Here is a 25,252-nt window from a genome sequence, read left to right as displayed (position 1 = left end):
TGTGCTTCCTGTTTGGACTACAATAAACAATAAATATTTGCAAAATATTTTAGCAATTAGAGTACACAACAAGCTTATCAACAAACGAAGATATTTTCAAGATAACCAAAACAATGTAAATCGTTTTTCGAGTACCATAAACTGGCGTCTGCCTTCCATTATGATTTATCTCATCTAGCTCCTTTATTGACTTTGTTTTCGAAACAAGCCGTCGAAATAAACATGGCAATTAGCGGGGACTTTCGAGGGTGGCAATCTGGTGGCTGGCGCCCTTTTGCACTTACTTATCCAGACTATTGGAAGATTGTCCTGTGATTATTTCTACATAATTTCGTAATAATTTCCCTTTGTCTTTTCCTGGTGATCCCCCGTCGCGTCCATCATTACCGTCATGATCATTCAGCCCGGGAAGAATGCAAAACTTTCACAATTGTCGCAAGGTGCAAGTGCAAATCCCAGTGGCGACAACAGACTTTAAAAGGGTTTTTAGGCGAGACAGAAGGAGGGACAACAGGCGCCTCAGCACCCGCCACTTTTTAACACTTCGACCCAAAAGTCAAGTGGTTGAATTGGCAGACGCCTTAACTTACCGGAAATGTCATGGACACCAGTAAATTGTTTATGAGGGGCTATTGTTAAAGAAGTACCTGAAATGAAAAGTCAATTTTTATTGGGTGCGATCGCACGAGCCGGAACTGCACTTTACCTGCTGACACTTGTCAAGATTGGAAATACTTTTGAGTGCGATAAAATAAAAGCAATTCCTGTTTTTTGTTTTGAGATGGTTAGAGGTTGGAAAAGTCACTAAATTCTGAATATTTAAAATAACAATACCTGAAAATTTAGTACAATTAACTTCTAAGAAGGGACAGGAGCTTCACAAAATATTGCATTTCTATTGCAGACTTATTTATTACAACTGGCTTCTAGCGCTCCTGTTGGAGATTCTGGTTCTAGATAATAAAATGTAAATTATCTCATTATAAAAAAATCGATGTTAGTCTAGTTAGCAAAGACAATGAAATCGATATAATTCCAAAAGTTTTGAAATATAATAATAAATCTGAATTTGAAGCATCGTGAGTTGTCCGGAAGTTCCTTGAAATGCGTCTTTTTGTTAAACTACAAAAATAAAATTGCAAAAGTGCTGCAAACTTGATACAATGAAAATTATGAATACTCGTTTTTTTTTATTCAACACATGCATATGAAACTATCATAATTGCACGCACTTTAAACAAGTAAAGTAATAAATAACCCACTAGTCAGTTAAGTTATAAGAATAATTCACTCTCAAATAAATTGAAGCTTTTAATTTTAATTTTCATTGCTTACTTTTACTTGCTTACTTACTGCCTCGCTCGCAATGATTGCAGTTACAAAAATTGATTGACGTTATGCAACAAAGATCCAAACCAACAACAAAAATTTAATGGGCCTCATCCTTTTATTAAATCGATAAAAATTGTCACCATCTGTTAAGCCTTATATGAACCTAAAATTCTTATAGCCAACTGAGGAGGTACTACATCAGTTTTATTCCACTTTTGATGAATAACTATGATCTCCGTTTTTAGACGACACTGGCTGGATCTTTATTGCGTAACACTATTCAATTGTCAAAACAATTTATCAAAATAAAATTTTAAATGTGAATGTGGAAAAAAATAAATTTCATAGTGAATGTAGAAAAATTTCATGAGTGACAATGGGTCGATTATGTCCTTTGTCAACCACTAAGCTTTTTTAAATGGAATGAGTTTTGGAGTTGATTTTGAAATTCAAATTATTCTCACTCCTAGAAGATATTTCGCGACGTGAGAATTATAAATTGTATAAGGTTCTAACAACACCTAAGTGATTTTTTGTGAGAATTTAAATTGTATGTTTTGCGATTTTTTTTTTAAACATTTTCTATCAAATATAAATAAACAATAAGTTAATACTTTAACAAGCCAAAATAAGAATTTATTTTTCAAAACTCAATAAATCCAATTTTGACTGACAGTGGTTTTGATGCGAATTAGAGATTATTTTAGGTAAATCTAACAATGTGTATATTTTATTCAGTGAAAAACCTCTTGCTAAAACATTGTGTTATCCTCTTCTGCCAAAATAGTTAAAGTAAATTTGAAGAAAATTATCAAATTATCGTTTTTTCTAAACCCTAAATTTATGAAATGTATTTATTTAGTTTTGAAAAATAACTCCTCAAATGATATTAACAGATCCTGTCATTTTTTTAATAAATACGTAATAAAATAAAGAGATATCACTGATCAATTTAATGCAAATTTGATAGTTCTCATGTCGCGATTTGTAGATGTTTTGGATAAAATTTTATATAGAGCTCATGTGCTATGGCTATAAGTCACTCAATAAAATTAGTCACTCGTTCCTAGGTCGCTAGAGATTAAACTTTTTCTTGTGTGACTTATTAGCTACATAACACACTCGTCCCATAAATAACTATTAGGTAACATCCGTACCTATTATTCTTTTTATTTGTTGCACATTTGACGAAAATACATAACCTTTGGAATTTTGTTTATTTTTCACGTTCTTGTTGACTGGGCTAATGTGTTTCAACAATTTCATTATCTTCGGAATGAGGAACTGACATAAATACATATATAAATTCTGGTTTGCAAATTTAAATCGTACCCAAACTATTCTGCCGTACTAAGCAAAAATGACCTATCTACATTTTTTTGGAAAATGGAGTTTTTGATAAATACAAACTGTTAAACCCAAGAATTATTATTCCAATAAACAAAAAATTACGAATATTCACTCTATGTAATAAAAAAACTATTATGAATTATAAAGTCCGTTTTTTTATTAAAAAACCACCAACACCGCACTCTCCCACCACTTTACAACCGGCAACATCGTCGATAGTGACTTTTTGGTGATAAAATCAAATAGGTTAACTTCCTAATTGACAATTTGATTACACAAAACGGCCTTTCAGGCTGTGCCGAGTCTTTTCACTATTAAATTATTTGATTTGCAATCTAACAAGCTGTAAAAGAAACATGTTTAACGGAAACACTGCCTAATTTTCAGAAATGTCAAAAATTTTGACAACTATTTTTTTACCAAAAATCTCCCTAAGCAACGTTGCCGGTTGTAATGGAGGGGAAGATTGCGGTGTTGGTGGTTTTTAAAAAAAAAAACGGACTTTACCTTATCTGCAGTTTTTATAAGTTTGCTAAGCAATTAAGACCTATCTGCATTTTCACTAAGTTCATTGTGCAACAAAAACTTATCTGGTAGATTTCAAGAATTCAATTTTATATTTGTCATTTTTATTTGGTTGGACAACGCTGTAATTACTTGTGTACGGATTTGTTGTTTGTTTAATTATTAAGTTAAGCAGAGTTGTTTCAAGGTAAATTAAAATTACTTCAAAAAATGCCATTTCCATTATATCGGTTCGCAGATGCATTTTATGTATGTGAGCGACAATTAGAGCACGGATTGTGGTATTCAGGAAAATATGGAAAGTAAAAAGTTAGAAAAGTAAAATTAATTCACAAAAAAAGGAATTTTAAGGAAAAGAAGACGTTGCGACAAATCTTTAAGTGACCGAAACAAAAAGAAGCAAACTGCAATGCGAGCTTAACACTGTCAAAGACGCATGTAAATGTAAGAAAAACTGCAGAAATAGTGTAGGGAATAACAGACAATAAATGAAATAAATGAAGAGTTTTGGATGTTAAATTATGATAATAATAATAAAAATTGGGCTTTATTTTCCTTCTTTTATTACTTAGTTAATTGCCAGAAAGTGCAACTTGCAGTAGGACAAATTAAATCAACAGGATTTCAACAAATGCGATAAGAATAAATCTTCTAAAACGTCAGTGATTGACATGCAAATGAATATTTTTTTTACAAAAACGAATGTTATCAGTTTATTTAAAGTAAATAAGCCAAATCCTCATTCAATATTTACATAAGTTTGTAACGGTGAAATTCCAAAGAGAGACAAAACACTTAAATACAAAAAAGATTTTAAACAGACTTAATTTATCTACAACAACGGTCGATTCAAATTTAGATAATTTAATTTTTTGTTCATAACTTATTAAAAAAAAAATTATTTCATTTGTTTATATATAATTGTTAAATTATCATTAATAACATAATGACAATAAAGTTAAACTATGGAGAACAATATTAATAATTATTTGATTTGCAGATAAGGTATTTGTGCTTAGTAAATGTGGAATATTTTGTTCAAAGAAACGCTTGAAGTGCAAAAATAACTAATCCGAAAGAAATAATTGAATGACAAGTTTAGGGTTATATTTTAAAGCGCTGTTAAAAAATATACTAGGATTTTGAAGTACAAGATCATAAGGTAAATAGTGAAACCAAATATAAACGCAAATAGTTCGATATCTCAGTTTGGACTTTTGTGTAGATAAGTCATTTTTGCTTAGTGCGGCAGTATTATATCTCAAGAATTTCATCAGATATCGCCATGTCACAAAAACATACAATTTTTGAACATTTAAAGTTTCTTCCGCAGACTGCCCAGATTAGGAAAACAAAATTACGTGCTGTTTCGATCTAACCGAATTTACCATGTATTGATCATTTTTTAAAAAGTTTTCAAAGTTACAAAATGACGGCTGCTTATTAAGAAATTAGAACTCTTTCAAACTCAATCGCCAAAAAATATTCTATTATGAATTTCGCTTCTAAAAAAGACTTCTAAAAAAGAATAACTCGCAACCAACAACGCGTCCACGTCCTTCAAAACCGACGGCATCTTCATGCTCATGCTCCCGATGCTATCGACTCGACTGAAAACGATCAGCTGTGCGCTGAATAACCCGAATAACCGAACGTTTTCCGTCCGTTGAGAGTAATTCAGTCACTTTCATCCTCCAAATTCTTAATTTCATTGATTCATTATGAGTGTCTTAACAGACTTAAACAACGAACAGTTAATAGAAGAAATTAAGAATCATCCGGAATTATGGAAAGTCTTTCACGATAAATATAACGATAAAACTGTAAAAAGTTATAGCTGGCAAAGGATCTGCCGAAAACTCTATCCAAATGTAAAAGACAACTCCGATGAAGAAAGCAATAAAAGTAAGGCAAAGTACAGCATTGTTTAGTTTCAACATTATAAGTTTCAGTTGCTATCATTCAGAGAAGGTGGAAATCGGTGCGAGATTATTATACCAAACAATGCAAAGAGCCCCTGGCTAAGCGGCAGAAGTATATGTACTTTGAATCACTCACATTCTTAGACGATAGATTGGTTCCTATGGCTGCCGTCGAGGAGCTCAAAGAAGAATATGACGAGAAGGTAGAAGTTGAGGATCACAGTTTGGCTCTGTTAAACAGCGCAATACCACAAAAGCAACCCCAAGAAAATCAAATAAAAACGGAAAATGAAGAAATCAGCGAGCCTTCAACCCCTGAACCACCTACGCTTTTACAAACAACCGCATCGCGATTGGACGAAGACGAATTGTTCCTCTTATCCATTTTACCATCAATTCGCAAACTCACTCCTTTGCAAAAAATGGACTTTAAACTCGAAGTCATGAATTCCCTGAAAAATATTCAATTCTCAGAAAGTTAAACCGGCATCTAGAGCTCTGTTGTCAAAACCCAAAAATGTCAACCAAGAAAAAAAACCTTACAATTCGTAATTTTAGAGGTTTCCCTGAAATTCTACCAGAAACCAACGAAAGAAAATGGGCCCAACTTGAAATCGAAATTGTTGCTATTTTAAACAGTAAAGATTACAATTCTCTTGAGGAGTTGTACAGACTTGCTGAAGACTTGTACATTCAAAAGTACGCGCCTGTTCTGGATAATCTCCAGGCGTTGATTGAGCACTACTTGAATGTTAACTTAGATGCGGTTTGTTCTGAACAAGGGACTTTACAAGCCGTTCTTGCGTTCTGGAAGGAGTTCTGCAATCATATAAAAATAATCAAGAATATTTTTCTATTCTACGACCGCTCCCCGAAATTCTTTAAATACAACACCGTGCAGAGCATCAGTTGGGGGCTCTTCAGCAGTGTCATTGTCCTTAATCCCAGAGTGAGGCAAAAAATGGTAGAAGAAATGCTTGATTTTATCAACATAGAGCGGAACTTTGAAACCCTCAGTCATAGACCTGTTTTGAAAGCGACCACGGAGATGTTCAACGCCCTCCAAGTCCACGAAGAGGTCTTCGTTGAAGAGTTCCTAAAAGCCACTGCCAATTTCTACGAGGATGAGGGAATAAAAACCATCCAAGTCTTAGACGTACCCGAGTACCTCTGTCATGTCAGTGAGAGAATCTCCCAAGAACAAGACCGCATCAAGTGCTGTCTTAACAAATCAGTGGAGATGCCACTCTTGGACATCCTCTACAAGCAACTTATTGAGAAGCACATGACGGAGATCCTCGACAAAGGTTTCGACCAACTCCTCGATAAAAAGATGTACCGTGAGCTCGTTCTTATCTACCGACTTTTCTTGAAGATTTCTAATGGCACCGACCTCCTGATCACGTATTTCAAAAACTACATCATCAATAAAGGAACAAGAATCACTGACCCGAAGAATGAGAAAAACATGATCCAAGATTTACTTGATTTTAAAGACGATCTAGAGAAAATCATCTCCTTGTTTGATAATAGGAAAGAATTCCACGAGTGTGTCCGTGTGGCGTTCAAGAACTTCATCAACAATTGTCACGCGAAAAGTGCGCCGCTTCTGGCGAAGTACCTCGACTCTAAGCTCCGAGCGAGAGATGTAAGCGATGATGAGCTGGAGATTACATTAGATAAAGCCATTAAGTTGTTCAAACACGTTCAAGGTAAAGACGTCTTTGAGGCGTTTTATAAAAGGTTGTTGGCACGACGGTTGCTGCTGGGGAAATCTGCGAACGAAGACGCTGAAAACAGCATGATATCGAAACTACGCGAGGAGTGTGGTGGCGCGTTCACCTTCAACATTGAGGGAATGTTTCAAGACATCAGTTTGAGTAAAACGATAAACACGTCGTTTAAGCAGAAGTTGAAAAACCAAGAAAACGTGTTTTCTTCGGAGTTCTCTGTTAATATCCTCACGAGCAGTTACTGGCCCAACTATCCAAACTACGACGTGAATCTTCCGTGCGAGTTGGTGACTTACCAGCAGAACTTCCAGAAGTTCTATCTCAGCAACCACAGTGGACGGAAACTCCTCTGGCAGCCGACTTTAGGCCACTGTTTAATAAGAGCGATTTTCGACCGCGGCTGCAAAGAGTTGCAAGTTTCCCTCTTCCAAACCATAATTCTCTTACTATTTAACACAACGACGGAAATCGGGTTCAAAGAAATACAAGAATCGATCAATCTCGAGGAGACGGAGCTGAAGAAGAACTTGCTATCGCTGGTTTACGGAAAAGCAAAAATCTTGTTAAAGACCCCCAAAAGTAAGGAAATAACAGACGAGGACGTCTTCACGTTCAATGGGATGTTCACCGATAGACTGTTTAGAGTGAAGATCAATCAGATGCAGCTTCAAGAAACTCCCGAGGAAGAAAAAGAAACGGAGAAAAACGTATTAGTTGATCGGCAGTTTCAAATCGACGCAGCCATCGTGCGTATCTTGAAAAGCAAAAAGACTATTAAACACCACATGTTGGTGCGAGAACTGTACAAACTCCTTGATATTCCTGTTAACCAGAACGATGTGAAGAAGAGGATCGAGTTGCTAATCGAACGGGAGTACATGGAGAGGGATAAAGACGATAAATCAAATTATATTTATATTGCTTAGTTAATAAAGTTTTGATACGTTTTCTCTTGAAGCTACTGCGCTTGAGCAGACACTCAGCGGTCAATATTTTACCGTTTAAAGGGTGGAAATGTGGTCCCGAACACTGCGAAATAAAATCAAATTCAGTGAGTGTTTTCTTTGGTCTCTTTTCTTTTTTAAAACTGTGATTTGAAGGTGGAGGTCGTAGGGCTTCGACTCTCGTGCAAAACGAACCTGATGGCCCTTCAGTTAAAACAGAAATTCCCGGGCCCAGCTCAAAAAAATTACTGGAAGATTTACGCTCTGTGCAGGTAGTGGTTTTTCCCCAAGGGCTAAATTCTCAGATTGTTCTTCCAGCATGCGGAAACAGTACAAATGTTCGTTAACTACGACAAATCCTTCGGGAATTACATAGTGGATGTAGACGACAATGTTTTTCTAGACACTTTCACGCAGATTTCCTCGGTTCCTCTGGGATACAATCACCCAGAACTGTTGAAAGTGTTTAACGACAAAGATAATATGGTAATCAGTAAAGTTTAATCAAAATCAGTCGCAATAGCGAGAGTTTTTAGAAACGTCTAGTTAACAGACCGGCTCTTGGAGTTTTCCCTGGGGATGACTGGCCGAAACGACTTCAAGATCTAATTAACGAGGTAATGTTACAAAATCACTGTCTTTCGCTGTATCTTCATTTCAGATCTCTCCTCGTCTCCCACACATCACAACAATGATGTGTGGCTCTTGTTCAAACGAAAATTCGTTCAAAAATGTCTTCATAGCGTACCAACGTCGGATAAGAGGACACTCTGACTTTACCCTCGAAGAGAAGAATTCGTGTTTAATTAACCAAGCTCCGGGTTGTCCAAAATTGTCCATTCTTTCGTTCTTGAACGCGTTCCATGGACGTACTTTAGGTGCTCTTTCAACTACCCACTCTAAATACATCCATAAAGTTGACGTCCCTTCTTTTGACTGGCCCATTGCGCGGTTTCCACAATACAGATATCCTCTGGAGGAGAATCAGCGCGAAAATAAAGAGGAAGATAAACGGTGCTTGGCGGAGGTCGAAGATTTGATGGAACAGTACGAAAAAAAGGGAATTCCTGTTGCGGGAGTCATTGTCGAACCTATACAATCAGAAGGTGGTGATAACGAAGCATCGCCGGAGTTCTTCCAACAGTTACAAAGACTCGTGAAGAAGAAGAACGCGTATTTGATTATAGACGAAGTCCAGACCGGTGGTGGTCCAACAGGGAAGTTTTGGGCCCACGAGCACTTCAATTTAGACACTCCCCCAGATGTTGTAACGTTTAGCAAAAAGATGCAACTTGGAGGTTATTTCCACAGTTTGGAAATGACGTAAGTTCGTCGCGGTTCACTACTGAATCTAACAAAATTTTGCAGGCCACGACTACCATACAGGGTGTTTAACACTTGGATGGGCGATCCGGGAAAACTTATCCTCTTGGAGGCTATTGTCAAAATTATGAACAGAGACAATCTTTTGGCGAACGTACAAAAAACTGGTCAAAGACTGAAAAATGGGCTCTTCGAATTAGAGAAAGAGTTCAGCCACTTGGTGGGTGCTACAAGAGGTCGAGGGACATTCCTAGCCGTTGAAGCAATAGATGAAAAATTAAGAGACGATATTTTAACTCGACTGAAATTTAAAGGTAATGAAATGAACTCTTAGGAGAGTAAAGAAAGTTTGGTTTCAGGTATTCAGTCCGGAGGGTGCGGCGCTAAGACAATCCGGTTACGCCCAGCGCTAATCTTCCAAGAGAAGCACGCGGATATATTTCTGGACAAACTCAGAGAAGTGTTGAAAGAAACCAAATAAATGCTATGTGACAGGGTCTTCCACAAAGTCTTCCAATGTAATGTGTTGTGTTCTAAATAAAATATAGTTTTCTGTGCATTTTCCTGTCATTTCTATCAGTTTTGACGCGATGTGGAAAGCTCTCAAGAAAGTAAAGCGCCGGAATTGCACCACTCTAGCTTTTTCAGCTCGCTCTTGTTGTTGTTTGTTTCCGGGAGAACCTCAATGTCCTGACATATCAACTGAAATTCCGGGTCCCAAAACCAAACAACTCATCGCAAAGCTAAAACAAATCCAGGTTGTATAATTCGAGTAGTTTTTTTCAACTGGCGTCGGATTACAGTACACCGGAAGCATGAGAGTGGTGGGCAATTACCAAAAATCGATCGGAAATTACTTAGTCGATGCCGACGATAATGTTATTTTAGACACATTTAGTCAGATATCCACAATAGCGCTCGGTTACAACCATCCAGCACTGTTAAACGTCTTCAAAGACGAGAAGAATGTGGTCGGTACCAATACTCGAATGTTTAAATCACTTCATTTTTAGAAAAGCATGATCAACAGACCGGCCCTTGGGGTTTACCCAGGAATTGACTACCCGGACATCGTTCACAACATCTTTAGCCAGGTAACAATCCTCAAGTGATTTTTTTACGCTTCTTTCCAGATTTCGCCCTGTGTTCCTCGTCTGAATCTCATGATGTGTGGAACATGTTCTGTTGAAAATGCTATGAAGAACGTCTTTTTGGCTTACCAACGCAAAATCCGTGGTGGTCGAGACTTCAGTTGCGAAGAGCGAAAGACTGCGGTGATTAACCAGCCTCCGGGGTGTCCCCCTTTGACTATTTTATCCTTCCATGGGGGTTTCCACGGGCGAACTATGGCGTCTCTAGCTTGCACACACTCCAAATATATTTGTAAATTAGATTTTCCATCAGTCGATTGGCCCATCGCTAATTTCCCGCAGTACAAGTACCCTCTGGAAGAGTGTGAAAAGGAGAACGCCAAAGAGGACGCAAAATGTTTAGCGAGAATCGAAGAACTTTTCGAGTGTTACAACAAAAAATGTACTCCGGTAGCCGGTGTCATTGTTGAGCCTATTCAAAGTGAAGGGGGTAACAACGAGGCATCCCCGAAATTCTTTCAAGAGTTACAAAAAATTGTTAAAAAGAACAACGCGTATTTGATTTTTGACGAGATACAAACTGGTTGCGGCGGAACGGGGAAATTTTGGTGCCACGAGTACTTCGAACTTGATGATCCACCCGATGTTGTCACTTTCGCCAAGAAGTTTTGCTTAGGAGGATACTTCTACACCGAGGAACTCGAGTAAATTTATGCGTACAAATTTCGTGGCTCGTGGCAGATATTTTTTTCCAGACCGGACTTTCCTCTAAGGGTGTTCAATACCTGGATGGGTGATCCAGGGAAGTTAATGTTGCTCGAAGCTATCATTAAAGTGATGAGGGAACAGGATCTTCTGGAAAACGTGCGCAAAACTGGATATAAATTGAAAGGCGGTTTGCGTAGGTTGGAAGACGATACTTGTGGACAAATCAGTCGCGTTAGAGGAAGAGGAACTTTCCTAGCGTTTGATGTTAAAGACACGGAAACTGTTGACAAACTTATGAAAAATATGCTGGCAAAAGGTACAAAAAGGGTGTACAAAAACTAGTTACGAATTTTTTTAGGGGTGCTGTGCGGGGCTTGTGGGACTCGGAGCATCCGAATTAGAACGACGCTGACTTTTCAAGAACATCACGCTGATTTATATTTAGATATTTTGAGAGATGTTTTGAAGGAAATGTAATGATTATAACATTTTGTATTGCACTATTGTATTTGTTCAGCTTTAGATAACATATTATCTAACACAAAGTTAAACTTGACCTTTACTAACTCAATTGAAAATCTTGATACCATTTATCTTCGTATTAAATTTCCGCTGTAACTCGGCTGTTAAAGTATTCAATTTATTTTATTGACTTCAAGGTAACAGACGAGTGAACACGTATTTACGCACCGCCAGTATTTAAATAATGTGGTCGAAAACTTTGTGCCCGATTTTGCAGAATATCGGAAAAACAGGTGAGAAGTTTACTTTTTATTGCGATTGTTTATTAGGGTTTTAACACGTGTTTAATTGGAGACTTGTGTTTTAATTTTAATTTTACTGCCCGCATCCATAAGGAAGCTGTTTATTTAGCTGGTTCTGGTTTAATGAAGCCCTTCGTGTGTTTAAATTAGCTTGTAACTTGTATGCTTTTAAATGACACCCACACGTGTGATAATAAAAATAGCAAATTATTGAAACATTTGTTTATCTGTTTGTTATCGCGCTTATTTATCGAATCAATAAGTATTTATTATGAGTTTTTAAAAGAGGAAACAAAATCATTAGAAAAAACTGTTATCACCATAACACTTGTGCAGTTCGTAGTATAAAAAATTCTAATTAGAGGTCAAGGAAATGTGTCCTAAACAAAGACATGAAATAAATTAATTAACTTTCCTTTCCTACAAATTTACATTGCTACAAATAACTTCAGATAATATTTTTAACAATTCGAGGTCGCTGTGTTCACGTGTATATGAGTAAACAAACTAAACCAAAAAGAAAAGTGTAAATAAATTCCGGTTTGTTTGGTAACGCGCCAATTTTGCATCGAGTTTTGTCACAAAACTCTTTTTTAGGAACAATCCGCACATACATCAAAGGCGAACCCAAAGAACCATCGGTCAAAACTAGCATTCCCGGTCCCAACTCAAAGAAACTTCAAGCGGAGTTGAACGCCATCCAGGTAAAAACGTACACGAACTTCTTTCGCTACGAAAAAAATTGCAGCCTTCTGGAACCGTCCAACTCTTCGCCGACTACAACAAATCTCTCGGCAACTATCTCGTCGATGTTGATTCTAACGTGATTCTCGACACCTTCAACCAGATTTCGTCAGTACCGGTAGGGTACAACCATCCTGAGCTCCTCAAAGTATTCAACGACGAAGACAACTTGGTCTGTTTCGCCACCACCAAACCCAAGATCTTATTGTTCGTTTCCAGAAAGCGCTAGTGAATCGACCAGCCCTGGGTGTCTTCCCTGGCGACTATTGGCCGAAGAAACTCCGGAATGTCTTACTTTCGGTATCTCCAAACCTCCCGAACGTCACGACAATGATGTGTGGCTCTTGCTCGAACGAAAATGCCTACAAGGCGCTCTTCATGGCGTACCGCCGCAATCAACGCGGCGAAAATGTAGATTTTACGGACTTGGAAAAACAGAGTTGTATGGTAAACCAGGCACCAGGAGCTCCAGATTTATCTTTATTGTCATTCGACGGGGCCTTCCACGGGAGAACTGTGGGTGCTCTAGCTACTACACACTCCAAACCCATACACAAACTCGACATACCATCATTCGATTGGCCCACGGCGCCATTCCCGAAATACAAGTACCCACTGGAGGAAAACACGCGTGAAAACGACGCGGAAGACAAAAAATGTTTGGCCGCCGTGGAAGAACTCTTCGAAAAGTACAACAAAAAAGGTCGACCAGTCGCGGGCATCGTCATCGAACCGATTCAATCAGAAGGTGGTGACAATGAAGCGTCCCCGTACTTCTTCCAGCAGTTGCAAAAAATCGCGAAAAAACACGGCGCTGGGTATTTGATCGATGAAGTTCAAACGGGATGCGGTCCTACTGGGAAATTTTGGGCGCACGAACATTTCGATTTGGAGACACCGCCAGATATCGTCACTTTTAGTAAGAAAATGTTAACTGGAGGGTATTTCCACACCACTGATATGCGACCAAATCAACCGTACAGAATTTTCAACACTTGGATGGGCGATCCTGGGAAAATCGCTCTTTTGGAGGCGGTTTTGAAAGTTATAAAAAATGAAAAACTTCTCGATAATGTTAACAAAGTCGGCGATAGGTTGAAAAAAGGTATTTTAAGTTTAGAAGGAGAGTTCCCTCAACTTCTTAACTCCACGAGAGGTCGCGGTACGTTCTTGGCGGTGGACGCTGCCGACTCGGCGTTGAGAGACAGTCTAATTGCGAAGATGAAGCAAAAAGGTGAGTTTTTGTTGAAGATTTTCGTTGTACGAAATGCAAGTTTCAGGTGTTTTGATGGGAGGCTGCGGCGATCATGCTTTGCGTTTGAGGCCGAGTTTGGTGTTCCAGACGCAGCACGCCGACATATTTTTGGAGCGATTCAGAAGTGTCCTCAAAGAACAATAATCTGCTTACGAAATAATTGTCACTTCCCCTGTGAATGAAACTGCAAATAATGTAAATGTTATATTTACTGTTAAAAGTCGGTACAATCCCGACCAAATATAAAAATTTCATATGTGCAAACTTAAGAAGACTCTCTGTTAAACACAAAATATCTACAATGGCACTAACTATTCAGAATAGATGCTTTAGATACAATATTTCATATAAATAGACTACAATTTGAACTCTGAAAAAATAATTTATAAAAGAAACTTAAACAGTTTATTAATTTAAATATAAATAATACAAGACTTCAAAAATATGTTCTAACTATGAAATCAGAATGAAATCGTATCATTCATACACATATTCACAACTTATATACAAAAATTGTTTTATAAAGATTCCAAGTTGTTTATACTACTCCAAAACAGCACTGAGATCTTTACAAACCAACTTGAAATCTCGTGTACGCACTTATTGCCTAACAATAAAAAAAGCTCACTTAAGAAAGTAATCATTTGTTGGTCTCCATAAATTTATCTCGTAAGCATTTTATTTTATTCACAAAATAAGCTTCTAAAGATTCTGCACACTTGAAAAATGGAGATTCCTTTGGATTATAATATCGACAGTTGTCAAAGATTTTTGTCATATCTCCTATAAATTCACTGAGTTTCGTGTAGCTTTGATCGTTAATTTTATTCTCTATTTTTTGAAGATCTAAAAAACAACATAAGAAATTGTTAAATCATGCTTAGACCTACCCATGGGCTCCTTGATGACCTTATAGTAATCGGGTGCTTCAGTTGGGTCAACAGGTTCCATGAAGGGCCACGCGCTTTTGTGAGCCTACAATAAACAAAATTAAAAGTGTTTAAGTAACGACAGGACCTACCTGTAGTTGCTTGATTAGTTTTTTCAACGCATCAAAATCTTTTTGGGATAAATCCTTCATATTCGCAAAATTAACAGAAGAGTTCCTCTGACATCGTGGACAGATATATTCATCGATATTATCAGCTTCTGACTGTAAAATTCCCACGCATCGACCATGGAACCAGTCTTGACATCGATCGCAGCAAATATAAAATCTATAAGTAATCAAATGAGTTTCCTATCATAAAAAATGTCAGTAAAACTAACTGAGAGTCATCGTAAGGTTGCTGGCACAAGCAATACAACTTCTCTGTATCTTTCGCCTGTTTACACTCATCGCACACAAATTCTGTGAGCGTCCTGCTGCTCTCTTCTGTAATTCCGACACAATCCCCATGGAACCAATTATTGCAAAGGTCGCACCCAACATAAAATTTCGTTTCATCATACGGCGTCCTACATATACAGTACAACTTCTCTTTTTTAATTCCTGCTCTCTGATTGGCAGAAGCCGGTGATTGAGCCTGTTTTTGACCCTTTTTCTGTCGCGACGACTTGGCCACTTGTGGTATGACCGCTGTCGTAGCAGTAGCTGCAGATTTTCTTTTACTACTTCCGGTACGAACTTCGTCTTGTTTAGTTCGTTCCATTTTCGTGCGAGCGGCAAGTTCTTCGGCTACTTCTTTCTGGAAATGTAACACAGTTAAAACTGCAAACTACAAGAAATCGAATTTACCTGAATTTCGTATTGGAGTTCTTTTTCAAGTAGTGCTCTTTTTCGGAGGATATCTTTCTTGAGGAATTCTTTTTGGCGGTATAGACTGACCAGGATTTTCGTTCTTTGGGTTACTTTACGGTCTTGCTCTTGTGTGTCTTTTAATTTAACGCGAGCTCTGGGTGATATATTTTTCTCTTTCGCGGTGTCGCTGTAGAAGAGGTTGGTTACAGTTTTTAACAGCACACAAAGCTGTTAATGAGATGGTCGCGGAATGGAATGAAGTGGGATTGTTTTTATTTGGAAAATTATTGCCATGCAGATCATTGCCGTATTATACAGTAAAACCTAATTTTTAAATATAGCGGGTCCGAGAAAAACAATCAATAGTAGCAAAATAATGCACTAAAAAAATGCCGGATTCTCTGGTAAACTTCGCATTGTTTATGTGCTAGAAAAACGCGGGAAACATTTTTTCGCACTTCGACAAAAAACAGTTAGAGGACATTTGAAATCCTGGAAGAAAAACATGTTTTTTTCCTTCAAGTATTTAATAAAGAACGACAAAAATAACAAGCAGTACAGTAAAATTATAAAAACACACACATTCAGTTCGAATTCGTCAATAGTAAAACGCTTTGCGAAAGTGAACTATACAATTTTCAATAAAATAAACAAATAAGTAAAAAAGTTTGTAAAAACAACAAATCGCAACCTATTATTCGAAAACGGTTTTACTGCAATTACTATTGTTAGTACTGGGTCATGTTGTATGAAGTAATGAGTATGAAGAAAAAACGAAAAATGCAACACTGGTGTAGGCTACTGGTACTTACTGTATTTCTTCAATTTTTTTGTTTTCACTGTTCCTGCTGGGTCGCGACCGCTTCGGAGTTTCCATCACCCAATCACTGTCATCGTTCCTACTGGCACTGGGTGTCCGTTTTCGGGAAACATTATACCGCGTGTTAGTAACGGGTACTGAAGTGTTAACTTTGGCTACTGGAGTGGGAATTTCGGGCTCCTGCTTCATCTGCTTCTCTTGGTAACGTTGTAGTTGCAAAAGCTTCTCTTCGATTTCAGGATTTAGATTTTCTTGCTTAAGGGCAGTTTTGATAGCTGCATAAGTCAAAAATAAAAATGTAAAGAATTCAAAAAAAGGATTGGTATTATAGGAGACCCAAAGCAAAACGACTTAAAATAAACATGTAAAGAAGTGCAAGGTGTGTGGCAAGGAAACTCCTGGGCACTTTTTGTAACAGATTTATTACATTTTCGAGTACATGTAGTTACAGCTTACATAAAATGTTGTAACTAGCTTATATTATCTATGACTTCAAAAGTTTCCGCTCACGACACAAGGAACAAATTTTCATATAAAAAAATCAGTCTTTTTCGAAACAAAACAATGAAAAATATCACAGAAAGAAAAATACGTACAGGTGTGGAAACTTTTGATAAGTAGGAACCCTTGCTCTTCTAAATACTGTTATCAAGTCTTACGTTTTAAAACCGATTGACGTAGTCGTTTTGCAATGGGTAAGTAGTACAATTAGGATTGTACACTATAACTGACGGTTGATATAGCAACATACTTTGCTGGATGTAATCAGGTGTGACGACAAACTGCTTATTCTGATCACCAGAAGCGGTTTGCTGTTGCTGTTGTGGTTGTGGCTGCGGTGGCGACGTTGTAACCGCCTGATTACTCTCGACATTCGTTTTCATAGCTTGTAGTAAAGCAGAAGTTTGCGACTGCTGCCCATTCACAAGAACCTGACGACCCGATGTTGTCACATTTTCGTTCGTCTGCAAGTATGGGCAATTCTTAGTGACAACAAAATAAATCGACGAACCGTGCATTTATTCTCGCAGGACACGTTCGATAAAGTAAACAAAAAGCGATTTCATTATCATTTATTCACGTGTTAGTACAAACTAAATGTGAAGCAATGAACAAAAGCACCCTTCCGCCATTGGAGAGAAAATAAATAACATGCTACTCACACTTTACAAGGTGCATGCAAAATAATAACCCGTATCAAACCAAAAATAAGTACGAATAAAAAAGCACTTACTGAACTAGGACAGACCATGCGACAAGGTTTGGTTATAGATTGATTTAAGTCAAAAGTACCTGATTAGCAGGTTGCACTATCACCTTGGGCTTGGGGGTCATGTTGCATACCTGCTGTACTGTTGACACCGCCTGCTTCACAATGCTCGGTTGAGACGTCGTGACGGACTGCACCACGCTTTGTTGGACGGGGGCTAACGGCGGCGGCTGACTCTGCACATCGCCTTGTCCTTGCTCGGAATTACTCGGTTGAACGGCTAAATAAATCTTGGTCGGTCCTAATACACCCTGTTTCCCGGTTGAAGCTTGCGCTGAAGAAAATCAGATTAAAATCTGCACTTACTCCCCACCGGAACTCACCTTTAAGCAGTTGTTGCTTGACTTGTTGCTGTACAGCTGCCAACTGTTGAGCAGTGAAATCAGCCCCTTGCAAACCTTGCAGAACTATTCTTGGTCCTTGGGGAGTCTGTATAACTTGCGCCGTGACGCATTTGATGACAGTTCCTGGAGGTTGACCGGCGAGAAGTTGTTCGATGGTAGCTTGATCGGTTTGATTGTTATCGCGAACTACTGGTTTAGCTTGAGGTTGAGGTGTCTGCACTGTCTTTACGTCAGGTGTGGCAGCTTGCTTCACAGGTGTTGCTACAGTTTGGCCTGTATTCAACTGAGTCAAATTTCCCGGTGTTAATTGAGCTACGACTTGCGCCTGGTTGTTGCCAGTTGGTCGGATCAAAACCTGTTGCCCGTTAATGGTCGCCATTTGTACTTTCCCCGAAGCGATCTGTTGCGCCAAACTCTGATTATTCACAACAATCTGATTGGTAATCACCTGAATCAAATTAATCAAACCCAACCCAAACGTGAAAATAAAAATATTACCTGTTGTCCCGTGGGTGTTCCAATTACTTGATTACCGCTAATAACAACCTGCTGCTGTATAACTTGGCCACCGCTAACCACGACGGTGTTTGGTCCTCCTACTTTTTGTACGACCGAAGAAGTCGGAGTTTTTACGATTACTTGTTGGGTTTTCACGGGGCTTTGCGCTTGTTGATTTGCCGCTTTCAATTGATTTCCCTGCACAACCACTTTACCTAAGGGAGTATTCTGGGATGGTTTAATCAATGGTTTAATGGGTGTTGTGGTGGCCGGAGTTTTAACGGTTAGTCCAGATGATTGTAATTGGGCGTTGGTCATCACTTGGAGTTTGCCGTCGGGATATTGGACCAACTGTTGACCCGGTAAAAGACCTTTAACGGTAATGCGACCGTCCGGTGTTCGCATTATTTGAACCCTTTGTGGGGTGTCGGATGCTTTTACCGGCGTGGAGGCGGCCGTGGTAACTGCACGATAACCAACTAATCAATGCATTTTACAGACATTTTGACATAAAAGAAAGCGTAGTTTGTATTTTTAGAGGAAAATCAATTCATGAATATCACCTCTTCGTGATAAAAATAAATACGCAAGCTGTCTCTCCGAAACACAATAATTAATTAAAAGATGAAATTAATCAAAATCATAAGAGAATGCGAGATCAACCGCAACAATATTTTACCTGGCTGTTGTATCTGCACCGTCTGCAACGTGGGGGAGGCTCCGGTGGTTTGTACTTTAATAAGCGACTGCTGAGCGTTGGGCAGATTCTTGGGCAAGATGCTGGCAGCATTCGCAACAACTCTAGTTGTGCCATCTGCAGCTTTTGTCATCAATAACCGACGACCCACTAGTTTGTTACTGTTCGACGTCAACAAAGATGTCAATGTTGTTTTTCCGCTGACCACAGCTTGATTGGAAATGTTCTTAACAATCTTCATTTGTCCGTCCGGTGTTGTCGTCACTGCAAATACAATTTAATCAGTTTCACAAAAAAACATAAGACAAAACCATGCCAAGCTCCACATAAAAACACACATCCAACACTGTGCCTACCTTTAGGTTGTATTGGAGTGTTTGTGGTACTCGGTTTTGTAGTCGTAGTAGTAGTAGCAGCTTTTAAAGAAATAGTTACGATAAAACTAGTTAAAAAAAAGTACTGCTTACCTTGCGCTGTACTTCCGACCATTTTGATGATTTGTGCGGGTGAATTCTTGATTTCCAGAGCCCGCTTTTGTTGATGAGCGGCTCGTTGCAACCTCAACTGTTGTTCCATTTTTTCTTTGATCTCTTCGGCGCTGGCTTTGCCGGAGACGGTGACTTTGTTGAGTTCTGAAGCGTCGACTACAGCTTTCGCCGGCGGCAAGTTGCCGGTTCGACTCCTAGTTATAACTTGTGCATTAGCCTTCTCTATCCTGGATCATAACACACAAGCAAGCAGTTAGTGAAAATACATGCAAGCAAAAATAAAACAGGTGATGACAAGTAAGCAAAAACAACTCTCACCTTTCTCCGTATTGTTTTATTTCCCATAATTCGAGTTTGTCTTCGTCGACCCACTCTTCACTCACTTGAGGGTCGGTGCTTTGAGGAGACTCTGGACGTTTGCGCTTACGTAGACCGCTTCTAATTGACGTGACTTCTACTCAAATAAAAAACAAATAATAATCAAAATCTTACTAGTAAAATTTCAACCCACCTCTAATAGTTTTTGGTAACTCTAAAGGAATGACGACTTTTCTTCTTAAATATTGAGTCTTCTCCAGGAACTGGCCGACATGCCTATGCTTCAATAACTCCAAAGACAAGATTTCTGTCTCGGTAGTTAACTGGTGCTTGCCTTCAGAATTTGGTGGTTTGGTCTGCATGTCGTCCCATCTCAAACAAGACCATAGAATGCGTAGCTGAAGAGCCACGGCCGCCAACGATCGGATATTTCCCGTACGATACACCCAACAAGTCTTAAATAAAGGTCGTGCACAGGGATAAGGCCACACGCTATTGTTGGGTTTGGCCAAGGCATGGTAACCATTAATTTGAATACGCCCAGCATGCCTAGCCAACTTCTTAACTTCATGTTGTGGAAGAACCAACAATGAGCTTTTACACTTCTTGGTTCTGTAGGTTGAACACAGTGGATATTTGATTACTTGTCGCTTTTTCTTCTTCGACTCATTTTGATTAGGTACACGCTTCAAGTAGATCTTTCCTTCGGTTGATATTCTACTGTAGACTCTTTCAGAACCATCTTCTGCATGCTCCGTCTTTATTGTTTTTTCTTCGCGTTTGATTACGTTTTTGAAGGCACAAAACCTTCGATTTTGTTGTGCACTGTAAACTGAGGTCTTGGCGTTCATGGTTTGGATGGTACTGCCAGTTCCGTTTTGACTCGACGATACTGTGACAGTGTCAGATGTGCTTTCACTTGAAGACATGCTTTTAACAACTCCGTCGACGATGGTTTGTTGAGTTGTAACTGTGGCTGTCGTTGTGGTGGTTATCGTGATGCTTTTTTTATTCAAGGGTGCGTCTCCTCCCAAGATCATTTCTTTAATATCGTCCGGAGACATATCATCCATGTCGACGTCGCTCTCAGATTTAAATTTCTTTCTCGGTGGACTTTCCACATCACTTTCTGGAGAAGTCACGATGTCAACCCCACTTTCAATTTTCTTTGAAGGTTCTTCCTTCTTCTCTTCAATCTCTTTTTTGACTTCGTCTTGTTTAATATTCGGGATCCCTGGGACGCAGACACTTTGAACATCATCAACGTAGTTAGAAGCAGTTTTGAAAGCATTAACAAACTCAGTTGGTATATCTCTATTTGTTGGTGGTTGTGGGGCTTTCAAAGTTTGTTCCAAAATCGAAGGTTTCTTGTTTATAGCAACCGGCGAGTTCGTTAGCTTGATAGCGTTGGAATTGGTAGCCAAATTTGCTTTCCGCAGCAGTGCCAACAGTTCTCTTCTGACCTTAATTCTCTGCATACACAAGGGCGAGTAACAATTCGTCTCGATGTTGGTACTTCCGCTGGAGTTGCAACCTTTGGAATAACACTGAAAGTCTTTTGCCAGTTTTGATATCGACGTGTACTGGAGACGTAACGAATGGATTTTCTTGGCGATCGAATTGAGTACTTCTCTATTAGCACTCGTTTGTGGAGTATTATTTGGAAGCGTAACTTTTCCTACCAACATATTATTCAACTGTTTGTCCAGCCCAAGAGCGCCATCACTGGTTGCATCATCATCACCGTCAATATCAACAGTTTCATCTTCTTTCTGATTGTCTTCGTTTTTGGTGTGTGATATTTTGTGCTCTTCTAGAGTCTTCAGTTGGAGACGCCTCTGCAGCAAATCGTCTAATTTAGACTTTTTTGCTACTTTGGGGTACAATAGTCGACTACGCGTCTGCAAAGCTTTCGAAATATCGATCTCATCAAGATTATTGGGTACAGGCACTATCCGCAGGTTTTTCAGCTCTGTTTCATCTTTTTCCTCGGAACTTTTTCCGTATTTATCGATTACATAATGATAGAGGGGTGCATCTAAACCCAACAATTTACTGTCTGTTCCATCATCGATTTGAAGCATGTATTTCTGTGGTTCAGCAGCGAGACCCATTTCATTACAATTGACATGTTTGAAGTTACGTGAAGAGGATAACCACAACCATCCCCATCGCCCGTGGATTCTGTATTCTTCTCCTTTTTGTTTCCACAATTGGTGCTTGAACCCCATCGTGTATTTGACGTAACCGCTAATCAGCATGCGGTTTCTTTCCTCTTCTTCTTCACGCTCCTTCTTCTCTCTTTTCTCGAGCTTTTTGCGTTCTTCGCGTTCCACTGCTGTGATTCTCGATAATTTAATATGTCCTAGTTGCTCGTGCCAAACGTTGGCAAAAACGACAGGTTTTATACAAGCTTGTAAAACAATTAACGCTCTTGAAAAATCTCTTGGCTGCTGACAGCTCCCAACCACGTTCAACCACTGTTTGCGCAACAACTGCCAATTCGGATGCATAAAAGCAGACTGTATAGACTGTTCTAACTGCAAAAAAGTCTGTCTTAGAGTGTTCAAAAGAACTGTCCGATTACCACTCAACGCCCCCGCCCACTTAAATTCAGAAGCCGTTGTCAATGAAAATTTATGAGATAAATGTCTCTTTTTGTCGCGCTCTTCATTTCTTTGGGGCTTATTCAAAGCAATCACATTTGTGGTAAACTGATTCACGTAAGATTTAAACGTGTTTTCCATCCCGAGTTTGAATAAATACGTCCCATTCGCGATTTGACTTGATTTAAGTCGGGTCATTCGCGACGCGTCATTTTTCTCTAATTCGTCTCGATTTAAAACAGCCGAGGTCTTCTTCCGTAGTTCTTCAATGTTAAAGCTTTTTGTGTCGGTCTTTGGCTTTGTTGCATCTTTGTCTTTTTCGTCGTCTTCGTGTTCCTTTTTGTCCTCTGTAGAGTCTGGTGGACTGGGTGACGTTGGGACTGCCTCTGCTTCTTCAGATACTGCGGATGGAAAAGCGTCGGAGCTCTCTTCGTGCATCTTGGCTACCATGTCTTCTGCGTTTTGCCGGACTCTTTCTTTGCGTTCCTCTTCGAGACGGTCTTCGACTTCTTTGTTGGTTTTCATAATTAGTGCTATAAAAATGAGTTATGATGTTGGTTGGGATTAGTATACGGTACTTACCATTTTCTGAATCAAGGTATGTCTTCTTATTGCCTTTCAATTGATTTGTGAGCTTCTCTGTGAGATCCATTTGCCTAATGATCTCCTCTTTGTACTCCGTCAGCTCTCTATAAAGAGCGGCTTCCATGTCGTTGGAGTCCAGAACTTTCAAGAGTTCTTCGAATTGTGTTTGAGTTGTGTAGTAATGAACCTCTCCTTTGTCAGACTCACTAATGTAAGAAGAATGTGAAAGTTTCATTTGATTGAAAAGTTGATGAACTTACACAAATATTCGGCGACAGAGGAAATAATATTTTCTACCGTGTCTGTCATATCCTAGATGTTCTTGTCTAGAAAGCTGACCTTGTTTTTCTATATCTAGTACACAGTCGACGACGCCGGAGACTTTGTGGGAGCGACAGATTCCACATTGCCAATCTTCTTCAGGTACATTTACTAAGGGGGGATCCACACACTCCAAGTGGTAAACGGCTGGACAGGTCTCGCAACACAAGAGGTCCCCCAGTTTGTGGCAGACTCGGCAGTGGTCATCATAGTGCATGGGGACTGAAAAAGGAACGAGATTTAGTTGAGGTTGACAATTATTTGCCAGGTAGAGCGGTGGCTAAATCAGATTGTTACCTTCACTCAACAGGTCTTCTCTGACAGGGTTTGTGGTTAGAAATTGGTCTGTCAAGAATTTCAAGACTTCAATTCTGTCATCTAAAGTTGAAAAGGGATAATCTGTGTTGCTGAGAATGGTGAGAACTTTCTGATCAAAGCCTTTGTCGCTTTCCACGTAACTTTTCAAGATTTCCGGATATGTGACGTAATCAATCAAGTAAAGAGAAATGTTGACGCTGTCTTTTTGATCCAGAGGTCCAAAATGAGTCTGTTGTGAGTCTTCTTCCCTTAGTAACGCTTTGAGAAGCATAATGTGTACTTCTGCGAGGAGACTGCTTTGGTCCTCGCAAATGATGGCGGCACAAAAGTCTTCAAAACGAAATGGTGATAATCTGACTAAATTTCGAAAATGCCTCAAAACTTCATAAATACTAAGTATCGACATGGCATGTTCTCTAGGTACTAGTAAATCATCAGATGACTTGGGTAAGGTAAGAGGGGGTATTTCGCGGTTTTGTAGCCAGAGGGGTTCAGGTGTCATCGGTCTCGGGGCTGCAGTGAGAGGTCTCCGTGGGGTGCCACTCATAGTACTATAACTACTTAAAGAGAAGTCACTATCACTGCTAGCATCTCCAACAGAATTGTCCGATTCACTTTCACTCATTCCAATTTCATCTTCAATCTCGCTTTTATTATCACTGGAATCGTCCCCGAAATCCGAACCGTAATGATACTCAGAATCTTGGTATTCCGCCCCTGAAGTGTTGTAGCCCCGTCTTTGGTAACTGGAGCCTGTATAGCCAGCTCTTCGCCCAGCTCTATGCCCATCTTTGCCTCTGATGCGATTACTGCTCCGCCTTCCGGCATCGCTTCCTTGGGGCGAAGACGCCCTCGAAGCATTTGGGGTGCTCGATTGCGAATCCGAACCTTTGTTGTAATTTAAAAGATATTTGGGCTTTTTGAGGAGGTGATACTGGAATTTTTTCGTTCGTTCTGCTACCTGAACTTTGGGAGGTCGCCCCCTCTTCTTTAGGCCTCTCGTTGACATCGTGTTGTGAAACTGTCAATAATGCACGTGGTAGTTTACCAAACGTTTGTATACAAATGTGAATGTCAAAAATGTTGCTCAAAACGATTCATGGTCGTCCGTCGATCTTTTCGCCATACTAAATCGGCTACGTCACGTGACAAACAACATCAAACACATTTTACGCGCCCATTTATCACTCACTAAAGCCTCATCTCGATTCAAGTCATTAATTTTAAAAGATTCTCCTCAAATCGGAACCACAAATCCTTCCTCACTCGGAAGGACGCACTTAATTCTTCGGATGACGCGTATCCCACAAGCGAAAAAGAACACCTAACAACCGACGATCGCAGCGTTCCTATTGGCTGATGCCGCAGCCGCCATGACAACTTGCAAATAAAATTTCACCGACACCACGTCCGAAACACTCGTTTTTCCAAAGCATCATTCACTAAACATCCAGAAATCAGACGTTTGTCAACAATTTAACACCACAAACACTTATTTCTGTCGATAATTGATTTTCTTGCCTCGACATCGCATCCAATCCAAGCGCACCGTGAA

The 25,252-nt window shown here is 39.3% G+C and overlaps 5 protein-coding genes and 1 pseudogene across 11 annotated transcripts; 5 read left to right on the top strand and 1 right to left on the bottom strand.

Annotated features, from left to right (window-relative positions):
- The first annotated feature begins 4,802 nt into the window (after nucleotides 1–4,802).
- Nucleotides 4,803–5,611, top strand: LOC148168123 (uncharacterized). Its single transcript, XM_088045733.1, has 2 exons — nucleotides 4,803–5,112; nucleotides 5,160–5,611. The coding sequence occupies exons 1-2, from the start codon at nucleotides 4,929–4,931 to the stop codon at nucleotides 5,609–5,611; spliced, it is 636 nt and encodes a 211-aa protein (XP_087901859.1). The 5' UTR covers nucleotides 4,803–4,928.
- A 35-nt stretch (nucleotides 5,612–5,646) lies between these two features.
- Nucleotides 5,647–7,914, top strand: LOC148168122 (cullin-4A pseudogene; annotated as a pseudogene).
- On the top strand, nucleotides 7,829–9,686 carry LOC148168121 (4-aminobutyrate aminotransferase, mitochondrial-like). The gene is made up of 7 exons (XM_088045732.1): nucleotides 7,829–7,913; nucleotides 7,963–8,078; nucleotides 8,125–8,292; nucleotides 8,343–8,423; nucleotides 8,468–9,129; nucleotides 9,175–9,443; nucleotides 9,489–9,686. Exons 1-7 carry the CDS (start codon nucleotides 7,877–7,879, stop codon nucleotides 9,608–9,610), a joined length of 1,455 nt encoding a protein of 484 aa, XP_087901858.1. The 5' UTR covers nucleotides 7,829–7,876; the 3' UTR covers nucleotides 9,611–9,686.
- A 339-nt stretch (nucleotides 9,687–10,025) lies between these two features.
- LOC148168120 (4-aminobutyrate aminotransferase, mitochondrial-like) lies at nucleotides 10,026–11,433 on the top strand. Its single transcript, XM_088046489.1, has 3 exons — nucleotides 10,026–10,924; nucleotides 10,976–11,244; nucleotides 11,287–11,433. Exons 1-3 carry the CDS (start codon nucleotides 10,293–10,295, stop codon nucleotides 11,403–11,405), a joined length of 1,020 nt encoding a protein of 339 aa, XP_087902615.1. The 5' UTR covers nucleotides 10,026–10,292; the 3' UTR covers nucleotides 11,406–11,433.
- A 94-nt stretch (nucleotides 11,434–11,527) lies between these two features.
- On the top strand, nucleotides 11,528–13,963 carry LOC148168119 (4-aminobutyrate aminotransferase, mitochondrial-like). Its single transcript, XM_088046485.1, has 5 exons — nucleotides 11,528–11,683; nucleotides 12,290–12,396; nucleotides 12,441–12,608; nucleotides 12,656–13,670; nucleotides 13,717–13,963. Exons 1-5 carry the CDS (start codon nucleotides 11,635–11,637, stop codon nucleotides 13,833–13,835), a joined length of 1,458 nt encoding a protein of 485 aa, XP_087902611.1. The 5' UTR covers nucleotides 11,528–11,634; the 3' UTR covers nucleotides 13,836–13,963.
- A 357-nt stretch (nucleotides 13,964–14,320) lies between these two features.
- E(bx) (nucleosome-remodeling factor subunit NURF301 E(bx)) lies at nucleotides 14,321–25,023 on the bottom strand. Of its 7 annotated transcripts, none has more exons than XM_088046475.1 (18): nucleotides 23,677–25,023; nucleotides 23,319–23,601; nucleotides 23,056–23,264; nucleotides 20,061–23,006; nucleotides 19,868–20,003; nucleotides 19,529–19,776; nucleotides 19,418–19,477; nucleotides 19,044–19,325; nucleotides 18,365–18,828; nucleotides 17,846–18,314; nucleotides 17,546–17,796; nucleotides 17,004–17,217; nucleotides 16,245–16,527; nucleotides 15,430–15,619; nucleotides 14,961–15,379; nucleotides 14,713–14,908; nucleotides 14,582–14,666; nucleotides 14,321–14,537 (listed from the first exon to the last, which is right to left on the bottom strand). In XM_088046475.1, the coding sequence occupies exons 1-18, from the start codon at nucleotides 24,704–24,706 to the stop codon at nucleotides 14,332–14,334; spliced, it is 7,971 nt and encodes a 2,656-aa protein (XP_087902601.1). In that variant the 5' UTR covers nucleotides 24,707–25,023; the 3' UTR covers nucleotides 14,321–14,331. The 7 variants fall into 7 exon arrangements, with proteins under 7 accessions (XP_087902601.1, XP_087902604.1, XP_087902603.1 ...); XM_088046478.1 differs by having other exon boundaries at nucleotides 19,529–19,743; XM_088046477.1 differs by having other exon boundaries at nucleotides 20,061–22,982.
- Between the last annotated feature and the right edge of the window lie 229 nt (nucleotides 25,024–25,252).

The sequence above is a fragment of the Gnatocerus cornutus genome, chromosome 9 (genome assembly GCF_029298725.1).
Source record: "Gnatocerus cornutus isolate USDA-ARS CGAHR chromosome 9, icGnaCorn1.1, whole genome shotgun sequence".
NCBI lineage: Eukaryota > Metazoa > Arthropoda > Insecta > Coleoptera > Tenebrionidae > Gnatocerus > Gnatocerus cornutus.
The sequence above is the reverse complement of the archived record's forward strand: the minus strand, read 5'-3'. Positions and strand labels throughout refer to the sequence as shown.